At 35.9% G+C, this 12,129-nt stretch overlaps 1 protein-coding gene across 1 annotated transcript in view; it reads right to left on the minus strand.

Annotated features, from left to right (window-relative positions):
• LOC140171244 (protein phosphatase 3 catalytic subunit alpha-like) overlaps positions 1–12,129 on the minus strand; it is a 182,946-nt gene that overhangs the window by 73,821 nt on the left and 96,996 nt on the right. The window contains 1 exon segment of the mRNA XM_072194473.1: positions 11,286–11,425. Within this exon segment, the coding sequence (XP_072050574.1) occupies positions 11,286–11,425 (140 nt within the window).

Genomic DNA, 12,129 nt, shown 5'->3' on the forward strand with positions numbered 1-12,129 from the left:
CCTTTTTGAGCTGAACAACTGAGGTGAGGTAAAGCTAAGAAAATTGGAATTTACTACCAGCGCCATTGTGTGTCACTCCATCGGTCGTGCTACATGTACTGCTACGGCACAATTCTTTGATGTGTGTATGAGTGTCCTGTACGCCATGTATGCGTACTACTTGTATGTTATGAACACCGAGTATGTGTTTGACTAATATTTCCATTGTAATAATTAAAGCCATATTATAACATTTTCATACAAAATAGATTAGCATTTCTTTGCCATAAAATGTTAGTTTTTACTGTCAGATATATCCCTTTTATTTTTGAGCCGAACAACTACGGCAGAGCAAAGAAAATTGGAATTTACTACCAGCGCATATGTATGTACGTACCACTCCTTCGGTCATGTTATGGTACAGCCCTTTGTTGTGTAGATCACCGTCGCGCACGCCGTGTACGTCCTGTGTGTTATGAACATTGTGTATGCGTTCGACTAATAATTCCATCGTAATAATAAAGCGCTGATTCAGGCGTTTTATTCAAAATCTCGGATTTTGACAAAACTACAGCACCTTGAGCAGGCCGCGACAAATTTTATTTTTTAGCTTGCCCGATCGGGCAGGCAATAGTCAAAAATTGGTTGCCCGAAATTGCCCAAAAGTTACCCATATTCCCGGCAACAATTGTCAGCAAAGTCACATCATGCAGTGCATATAACTCGTAGTCATAAGTACGTCCAATTTGACAGTTTCATTCTTGCGGAAAGCCGATACTTTCTCGGTTAAGATGATACATAAATGAGTATTCATGAAAGCACTATAAAAATAAACATTTCATATGCATTCAAAACTGTTTGTTTCTTGTGGAAAAAATGTGTATTTTATGTGAAATTTTGTCAGTAAAGTCACAGCGATTTACGTATTTTTCCAACCACTAACACGTCTCAATCTCGATGTACAATTGTACATGCAAATACATGGCCAGCTGACATCATTGACATTATAAAAACTCATTATATATGCACGAAACAGTTTCTATAATTGGCTAAATTGTACTTTACTACCAATACGTCATTTCATTAGCATATATGTCTGGTATGGATATGAGTGGTACATGCAGCATCGGAAAAATTTGAGGGCCATTTCAAGAAGTTTTCTACTTGGTTTTGACTGTTTTTTACTTCTGTGAACACGCCAGGTTTGACAGAAATACTCCATTTTGCATCATCAAGCTTTAATTGGTTTTAATTTAGTCTTGCCCGATCGGGCACAGCTCTTCAGAGTTTTAGTTGCCCGACAAAAAATTTGATTGCCCCGGGCTATCGGACAGGCGATTTGTCGCGGCCTGACCTTGAGTCTTGATTTTTTCAGGGTATATTGGTTTAATAAAGTACAATATAATCGTGTAAAAAAATTCATTTTCAAAAATCAGTGAGGGCGTCCTCCTCAGCAAATGTTATAATATGGCTTCAAACAACGGTTCCTGCGTTTTATTCAAAATCTTGGATTGTGACTTAACTACAGCACCCAGAGTCTTGATTTTGCTGGGTATGTTAGTTATGTACATTATAATCATGTAAAAAACAGAATTTAGAAAAATATTGAGGGCGTCCTCCTCAGGGAATGTTGCCATATGGCTTTACGCAGGCTCACAATGTTAGGCAAACAACAATGTTTGTAAACACTTTATTCGTGTATGTTTAGGTCACTATGTTACGCAAATATTGTTAATTTGTAACAAATAACACAAAATTGCAAATTTGTCCTCGACCTTGCTACAGGACAATGTAGAATGGAAAAAAATTGTAGGAAGTAGAAGTGGGAGCTACGACCGACATGGCGATGTAACATAACGACCGATAAGTCAACCAACCACATGCTTCCCAGCTGTGGACAATGGGCAATTCCAGTTGAAATCCATACACCCCTATGGAAGAACTCACCATAATCGCCCACACAGGGGGTTCAGATTTCAAATGGAGTCACCCATATAGGTAACCCCATTTGAAATTCACACTCCCTGTGTGGAAGATTAAGGCCACATCTTCTGCTGGGGGTATATGGATTTCAATTGGAATAACCCAGTGCACAAACCAACCACTTACTTCACATTAATTTCTACCAATATTTAATTACTACAAAACAATCAATTACTGTTGAAGTATTTTTAATAAATATCCGAATCATTGGATAGATGCTGTCAATAATAAGCATGTTATAATTAATAGATTCTTCTGAACACAAGAGAAATAGCCGTCTATATCTCTACTGCCAATGAACTGCTGTTACTGGTGGGTGGTAAGTGACTGTAACATGTGTTGCATAAGCAACACTAATAGCTATAGTGTACAAGGTACAACCAAGCCTGGAAATTCTCAAGTAATAATAGTATTTACTACAAAAGCTTTCAAATATTGAAATGTCACTCTGTACATATCTTTGTTTTGTGTTTACCAGATCAAAATGGCAGATTCTACCATTTACATTTTTCTTATGTTCGGTCTTTGTGTTACATACACACTTATTTGACAGAAGTTTAGCTTCTCAATGCACTTTTACTAATTTACTAACAAGCGCAATTTTAAACACACAAATGTGTCATTTTATTTGAACAGTCTGAACCAACCCTACTTAATGGAAAACATAGTGAATGACATCTTCTTGACTTCCAACCATTAAAACGATTTCAATTAAACCACCTCCAGGGATCTTAATGCTATGAGTGCTACCTGCTGATTGGTTATTAAAAGACCATAATGATGTATTGAGCCAATCAGAAACATGGTAAGAATGGTGGTAGGTCTGAGGAGAATTGAGCTTAAAATATTTGGAAGCTGTATTTTTATTGGTCACTCAGATGAATATTTTAGGTCATTAACCAATCAGAAACGTAATGTAAAAAAGGCATTAGTTCTCAGGGGTTAAATGAAATGTCAAGGAATGCAATTCTTGCAAATACTGGCTGTCCACCTAAACAATCTGACAGTTGTATGGACAAAAACAAATTAGTAAAGTGACATTCATTCAAGATATTTTGATATGGTTATAATTATAAAATCTAATAAACAAACTACATAACCTTTTCAATTTGAATCAATATCCTAGGACAAAAAATTATTATACTGTTGCATAATACTAAAAAACATACAGAGTTTTTATGTTTTGAATCACTATCATAGAACAACGTTAAAATAATATAACACATCAAACAAAATGGTGCCACATTGCCTTGTCTTTTTGTTTTATTCTTTATATCAAGCATTTATAATAATTAATATCATATAGAATTTTGTCTTTTTCATGTGGAGAATTTCAGGGGGGAAATACTCAACCTTTTAGAACCATCTACCTTATAAATGGTGTTAAGGCTAAAAGCTCTGCGTCCATTAACAACTGTAAAACCTGGTTGGGAAAAGTATGTTCATTGACTGTTGTCGCAAAATGGGCGTATTTAAAGGTCAATAAAGCTAACTCGTTTACTGATTGGTCTATGCTGCTAAAATATTAATGCACAATGTAGGTTTAGAAAACAACAAAAATGTTTTATTTCATGGGAAGTATATTGAGTAAGCATAAACAAGCTTGATTTTGGTTTAAAATTCACTTGCGTCCGGGACGCACAAATGCACCTTGGCGGGACCCTAGGATAGCATTACCTTTACTTTAACCACAAAGTACCACCAGCTTAATCCTGCTATCTCTAAGTCAAAGGTTGGTCTATCGGTTTACCATCTTAAAACTGAATCTCAGAGGCATAGCATGTATCATCATATTGGGGGGCATTGACCATGATTAGGAGGCACCATGTCTGATGGGGGGACATACGCCGTTTTTTGGCAATTTTCCTACGAGATTTTCTAAATTTTGCAATTGATTGCCCCCCCCCAATGTCCATATGATGCTATGCCACAGCCGAATCTAATCAAGATTGGTAAACCAGGGAGGGTAAAAGAATTTCACGACACCAGCTCTTCATCACTCTTTCTCTACACAACCAGTATCAGTACCTTGAATTCAGTCGGCTCCATTACACAACAAAAACTATGTCAACACAAGGGGTCAGATGTAAGAGCAACATCATTCCTCCCCAGTAATTTCTTCCGACATCCAAACCGGTTTGGTATCCACTTGACCAATATCATGATAGAACTCTATACCATGCAGCAGCTTCTGCTGGTCACTCAAATCAATTCTATCTCACTTCCTGTGTCACAGTTCATACACGTATACCACTATACTCTGCTCAAATGGGTGGAAATATCAGCTTTTATCACTGCATCTGTAAAAGTAACCACTTTTTGAGCATTTATCCAAAAATTTGTGATGTGATCAAGCAAACTGAGTCAAGATGTCGGGAATATTGATTTTGAGATATAGCCAGACTCATTTTTGTGTAAATAATAAACTGGCACATTTATATCTATCAATAGCAGGCATTGGAACAAAATGTTTACTTCCCAGAAAGATTTAGCCAAATGTCACATAAGTAGCAATATATTACCCACTAGTTTATTTAATTATGTAATTCTTTATTTTGGGAAGCAAAATTTTTCTTACAAATTGTAAAATTTCCTTCCAAATAGCAAAAATTTCCCTGAGACAAGTTTCCCTGATTCCATATTTTTCCAGGCATGATCATTTGTAAATTGTTTGGTGCAATATCACTATCCAAAACCCAGGTTTAACATGTTACAAATATTAGGGCTGCCTATTTGGTACGGATCCAAGCAAACGAAGCATTGAATGTTACAAATTATAATTTGAGATTAAAATTTCTTCAATGGTTAGATTCAGTACCAGCATTAGCACAAGTCAATCCAACCTCGCAAATTCTGCACGCACCACAGTTCATAACATGACTATTCCTGAGTGTACCCACTACACAGTGACCTCAATGGGAAATCGGTATGATATAACATCTCTCCACTGGTCATCTCAATCAATTCACTCACACATCTTATGGTGCCACAATTCATGCACCAGTATGCATGGGGTGTGTTTCTGTAATTGACCTCAATGGATGGGCAGAAGTGGGATAATATACTGACCAAATTCACCAGCAGCATCTCCTCAACTGTTATTAATTGGGCTATTCCATTTAAAATCCACACTATCCCTGTGGAAGATTTTGGAAATATCTTCAACAGGGGGAGTATGTTTTTCAAATGTACTTTGTCGGAGTTAATCCTTTTGAAACTCATACTCCCCCTGTATTATGGCTTTACCTATACCTTCTACAACTGGAGTGAGTATTTCAAATTGAAGTTACCCAATTGTCTATTCTATTCAAAACTCATACTCCCTCTGTGGAAGACTTTAGCTAAATCTTCTACAGGGGTAGTGTGGATTTTAAATGGAATAGCCCACCATTCCAATCAATTCCCTCAGTCACAGTTCACAAGTGAGGTAATATTCATGAGCGTATTTCACAATTAGTTTAATTGGGATTAAATATACCGCTCAGGCCAGATTTTCTACAACCCCGGCAAAAAATCAAAGGTAATTTTGAATTTAATCTAATTGGGAAACTGTATGGCCATTTTGCCAACCCTCACAAATAATTACAGTTAATATGATGTGAAAATGGTAAATAATATTTGTCCATTTTGTGGCTTGCTATATGTCATGCTTTATCTCTGCACAGAATACAAGGGGGAGGTTGATCTAGTTCCACCACACAAGTTCCACTTCCTTATTGCAAGGATTCAGCACAAATGTATAAAACGTAAGAACAATGTCCTTTTTACAGGTAAGAAACTCAGTCAAGAAGGACATACTGAGAAACCTATTAACCACAATGTATATGCAACCAAGTGATCTATCCTTGAGATATATTTCGTAAATCTATCCATCTCATTGTGACGTAATTGATCAGATGAAGTGGACGATGAGGATGAGGATGATGATGATGACGACATACGCGAGCCCACATCTATAGTGATGTGGCAGCCTTACAATATCATCTCTGCTGTCATAAGTGGAGCAAGGTCATCTGCACAAGCTGACATCCAACATTTTTTTCTTTTCTTCTCCTCGCACTGCTGTAAAAACCAATGCTGTACAAAACAAGCACTGACTTCCGTAATCACAGATGATCAAGGGATGTTGTTCACAGTTCATCTCTGTCTTCGCCTGTCATGTTATCGGTTGTAAAGATATCAAATTATTATCAAGATTGCAAATAATGGCAAGATAGGCTTACTATCTATTGATAGCTTTCCAAAGCTATTTGATGTGATATGATTTGGTGACGCTTTTTAAATGGATAAAAGGATATTGTGATTTGCTGGTCAATGTACATGTTATGTATTTCATTTCAAAATAAATGTAGCAATTACTACCATTTAGGCATTTACATTATATTGTCAGAAAGATTTTTTGTCAAATGATAAAATAACAAATATGATCCGCAAAATTACATACTTATTTTCAAGAAATATATGATACATGCAAAAGAGTGATTAAAAAGCCATAATGTGTGATTTGCTTCACAGCGACGCCCTCAAATTTACTCGGATTTCTACTTTTTGCATAATTATAATGCTCAGTGGTATACTAAAATACCACATAAAAGACTAAGCCTGAAGTGCTTTAATAACAGTAAAATTTAACTTTTTGTATTTTATTCAGAGTTCAACGATCGAGTACTTGCTAACATGTACCGTGGATGTCAGCTTGTATGTACACACGTCGAGCGCGATGCTCCGTGCAGTTAAATGTAATACGATCGGCGAGCGGAGTACACGCATTATAGGCGTTGGAATGAATCGCAATTTTCTTCGTTATACCTCATTTGTTTGGCTCGAAATTAAAAGGGGATAATGTGATCAGTAAAAACAAACATTTAAATAAGAATCTATTCTTTAGGCAAATCACACATTATTGCTTTAATATCTGACATTGCTAATCATCTGAGGTTGTTTTTTTATTTTAAGAATGACAAGAACACAATTTTGTGGCAGGGGCAAATATACTTTGCATAGAATTCTAGACTTTCATTTTTTAAGATGATGCTGCTGCTGATACATGCTAATGAAGAACACAAACAATGATTTTCTTACTTTTATATGATTAATATTACAAAAACGAGTGTTACAATCTTTAAGGCTGTAATAATAAACATGTATTCCGACCACATCACACAAGCATAGCTACAAGTGGCAATCTTCAGCATAATAGTATTTTCACTTTCTTACTTTCTAATTTTTGTTGACATTTTTGATGTCCCTAAATCCAAATCTTAAACACTCACGATGCACATAAAACTTTCATGTTTTTGATTTTCTGCTGCCATAAAAATCCACTAAGAATGCAATTTGCTAAATAAGCTGGGTGAAAATTGCAAGTCGAATTTTGAAATTGATATAGATACGGCTATGATAGTGTTCTTCACACCTATGGGCATAATTAGCATTCACAAAATGCCTAATCAAGTGTCCCCAACTGATATTAATAACCATAGGTAAGCAATCTATTATGGGTAAAACGTCGCGTCTGCTTGCGTTGAGCACTATCCATCCTTCACATTGTCTTGACCAACTACAAAATTTCACAATCTCATTTGTCTTCCTTGTCACAGTCTGAATAATTTATTATTTATGCAACCCAACGATGCATTGGTCATTTTATAGCAGACGCTCCAGAAAAATGTGTGCAACATCGGCTAATTATTCTTCATAAACAACAGAGGGGGATGAATCTTGTTTTAACTCTATGAGAACTACCTGCCGATTGGCCACAATGAATAATGTGTCCAATGTTGAACCAATCAAGGATGGTATTAATAAGATCATTTGCAAATGCAAGTCAGACCATAAATAGTTTAAAGCCTAGTCATAATTGGCAATTGAAACAAGCATTTCAAGTTATCAACCAATCAGAAATGCTGTTAGATGTCCAGTAGTGTCCAGGGGTTAAGATGTATAGTACATATTTCATCTCTTTGCCTCTATATCTTTGTCTCTATATCTGACAGTCTTCTACCTTCTCTAGATGTTCCTCTTTACTGTCATGTCTTCCCTCATCCTCTTATCTCTTCTGAATTCTCTCTCCCCTTCTATGACCTTTCTCTTATATCCCTTTCCTCTTTAATCTTTCCTTCTTATTTTGTCATTTTTCTCCTATCCTCTCTTTGAATTATTCATTCCTGATTCTTTCTTTATTTCTCTCTATCTCTACAATGTCTTTCATCTTTTCTTCATTTCCCTCTTAATGTCATTTCTTCCGTCTCTCCTACGAATTATCTCTCCTTCGTGGACCTCTCATATATTCCCTCTTCTTTCAAATCTCTTCCAATTTTATTCTGTCATCTCTTTTCCCTCCTACCTCCTCCTGAATTTGTTCTTCCCCTCTCATTCCTCTATATCAGTCACCATCTCTCTCTCTCTCTGACCATATCTTTCGCATGTTCTCTTCAATTAGTCTCTTTCCTTCCTCTCTCTCTCCTCTTCTATTCTCTCATCTTTTATCTCATACTTCCATTGAGTTATCTTCATCCCACCTCTCTCATTAGCATTCTCTCTTGCTTGCATTCGCTCTCAATCTCTCCCATTTTCAAATCAAAAATATGAAATGCTAATAAGGGGAAATATCACTATCATTTTAAGCTGAAATGTTCCCCTGCCACTAGCAAGAGATACATTGATAAGCAGAACAGGACAAGAACTGTCATAACATTACGCACACATAATTAGATATTGATGAAATGATATTAGAGTACTTAGATACTTAGCCGCCAGTCATATAACCAGGGGCCCGAGTAGAATTAACCATAGTTGACTCCTTGTCTAGTTTTATTCAATAATACCCTCAGCATTATTTGCTTTGACTTACAAAATATATGTATGAAAAATATAAATGAAATTGTCAACAAAATGCTTACTTTTAGTAGTAAATTTTCTTTAAATTGTGTTAATGTTACTGCATATGTATTAACCATCACAGGTGGTACCCGGTTAGGTTTGAAATATACATAATACAGGTTTTAAGATTGGGTGGCAGACTTCTTGTTAAACGATCATCATCATTATAAACTTGATTCCGCTTTGGGTTAGTATTGGACCAATTACGGGGGATTATGTTGGATGTTTTATTCAAAAAAATGTACGAGAGTGTATGAATTCATGATGCTTTCACAAAACAAATTAATGAAGAGTTAATAAATATGCCGATATGCATGTATAAAAGTCTAAGGGGTGGAGGTTTAAGATGTAGATTGTAAAATAATATTGAACTGTTCCAACTGAAATCCATGATATCCAACTGGAATAGCCCACTGGACTACTGCAATATGAAACAACTTTGCTTACTTATATGGCATCCCTTCACTGGGATCAGTATGGACCATCATGTCCTCGTCCAAACGGCATAGTTCAATAACCTCAATTAAACAAACCTAGTGCAAACATTTGACCTCAAGTTGCAGAGTATGAGTTTTTGTACCCAAATTTTCAAAGGTCATTCAATGAATGTACAAAAGTATTGTGGTTAAAGAACTGTGCCCTGATAGATGAGCATGTTGTGGATCCTAGTGGATCATCACCTATCATGATGATCTATCATGGCCAAGAATTTCACACACAAAATTCTCTCATTTTCCCTGACAATTTTTCAGAATTCCATGAAAAATATTTCCAATTTACCATGGTTGTATCAGGGTGTGGACTGTTTAAATGTTTACCTAGAAGGGAGAATTCTTTCCAAAAGTATGAAATATGAATTCAGTTTTTAAAACATAGCTGATAGTACAGTTTGGAGTGATACGTTGTATGCAAGATACATGCCAAATTGACAAAAATAATTGCCCTCTAGGGCCACATAAAATTTCTTGAGTTTCTCCTTATTTTGACTGTTTTTCTTAAATTATCTAAGTCTGGAAAATGGATTTTCAGTTTTCCCTTGAATGGCTGGTAACCTAGTCTATGGTATAATTTACTTGCTACATTCTGCACCAAAAAGGGGGTCAATTTTAGAGCCTTTTATTGTTGCACCTGTAAAAACAGACCCACTTCACATGTGATACCTTTCCACGTATTTCAAATCAAAGGTTTAGGGCTAGAAGGTCCTATCTGCAATAGCTGCCTTATACATGTTGACAATTTCTGCATTCTATATTGTATATATATCGAAATATATGACACCTGGCAGCTATTGCAGATAGGATCTTCTGGTCTTAAACCCTTGAATATTTTTTTATGCAAATAAAGGCAGGAACTGGTGCATATCCTAGAATACCATATTCATCTTTTGCAAATTAATGGTTTGGCATGACTAATGAGCTACAAAGTTAACAATGCTGATACACACAAGGTGCTGCGTTTGAAGATACATTTTATTAAATTATTTTTCCAAATTTTATTTTTAAAGTCAATAGTCAATAATGCATCAAATTTAATAGCAAAATTTTGATACCCTTTCCCCGGCACGTCTGCCTATCCTCACAATGTATAATTTGAAGTGACTCTCATCAGCTGACGGATGGTGCGTGTTAAGGATTGTGCGATACAATCAGCGAATGACATTTAACTTAATTTTCTATAGTTGAAGTAGCACGGAAATGTCTATGGTTTTGATTAGCTTAAAACGGCCACTCTATTGCAATGACATTTATATGTATTCACAAATAGAACAAATCACCATCTAGGCAGGAGATGGTGCTTCCCTCTTCGTTTCTTTCCTCAGCCTAGATGATGATGGTTTAGTAAATGTTAACCCCTTGAGCACTACCTGCCGATCTAACATTGCCTCTGATTGGTCAATTACATGATATCTTCACATTAATCACCAATCAGAATGGTCATCCCAATTTTTTGCATGGTGAAATTACTCTAACCATGTTGCTGATTGGGCCGATTGATAATGAAAACTTCTTTTTAGCCAATCGGCAGGTAGTTCTCATGGGGTTAATAAATATATAGATATAGATACAACTCCAGGTTGGACAGTTGTCTCTACATTGTTCCCAAATTGTTTTAATACATTTTCACAGATTTACAAAACAAAGATTTCAGCTTGATGATCAGATGAAAAGTCACCTCCCCTGAAGTCACTTAGAGGATACAGATTTAAAGGCTAGCTAAAATATCTTGCAAAGACCTTTCACACTGTCTAATTTGGCGCTGCTTACAGCATAAACAGGGAGTGGGGTTCTGATCGGCTATAGTATTGGTGAGGTCCTTCAGCAATGACTGCCGGTTCTTCCTGATTATTGCGTAAAAAGAACTAGGTCACGCCTGGGTGATACGCTGCTATGAGTATTACATTAGATCACAAGATCACATTATATAAGGGACTGGTCACTTACCTATAGAAGTATGAACAGCCTCGAACTGAGTTATGGCTGAAATGTTCTGCATTCTTTTCACTGCCAAAATCTTCCAGTGGATCTGACCACAGCAGGTCACACATTGGACCAAAGGCAGGTGGCTCTTTAAACCTATCCAACTGTAAAAAAAAAAAAAAAAAAGTCAAGAGAAGTTACAATTACCATATTCAAAATAATCATAATTAGCATCCCAAGAGCCGATTTGATTTTTACTCTCAGAGAGATGGTAATGTCAATGTTTTGACGAGGCAGGTGTTACAGGTACATATCTGTGTCTTTAAACATGTGCGTATCTATACCAGCGCTTTGCTCTGAATTTGAAAATTCACCCAAGAGTAGCAGTACTAGATGGTACAGCAGAATTCAAGATATTAATTAGAACCAGTTGCAGAACAAACCATTATAAAGTTCACAAGTTTTGCAAAATTGTGAGTGCATGATTCTTATAAATCAGATTTATCCCTAAATTTTACCCAAAATGATGCTAAAAATATACTGAACGTGGATGCTTAAAACTACATTGAAAGTTAGAAAACTCCACTGGGGACACTAATTTAGAATACAGTTACATGATAGTACTAAAACACAATATTTCATTTCGTTTCATTTTGCTTAATCTTGCAGACTATTCTAGGAAAAAAAAAAACCATTGCAAACAATTTTCATAACAGCAAAGTGAGGTACGGCATCAACTGCATTAATTTTACCCTTAGGATTCATTTCATAGTACTGTGGCACTTCAAATAACTAGTAATACTCTCAGTCCTTATCAGTTATTAAATGTACATTTAAAAAATAAATAAATAAATAAATACAAAATAAG

This window comes from Amphiura filiformis, chromosome 15 (assembly GCF_039555335.1).
Source record: "Amphiura filiformis chromosome 15, Afil_fr2py, whole genome shotgun sequence".
NCBI classification, from domain to species: domain Eukaryota; kingdom Metazoa; phylum Echinodermata; class Ophiuroidea; order Amphilepidida; family Amphiuridae; genus Amphiura; species Amphiura filiformis.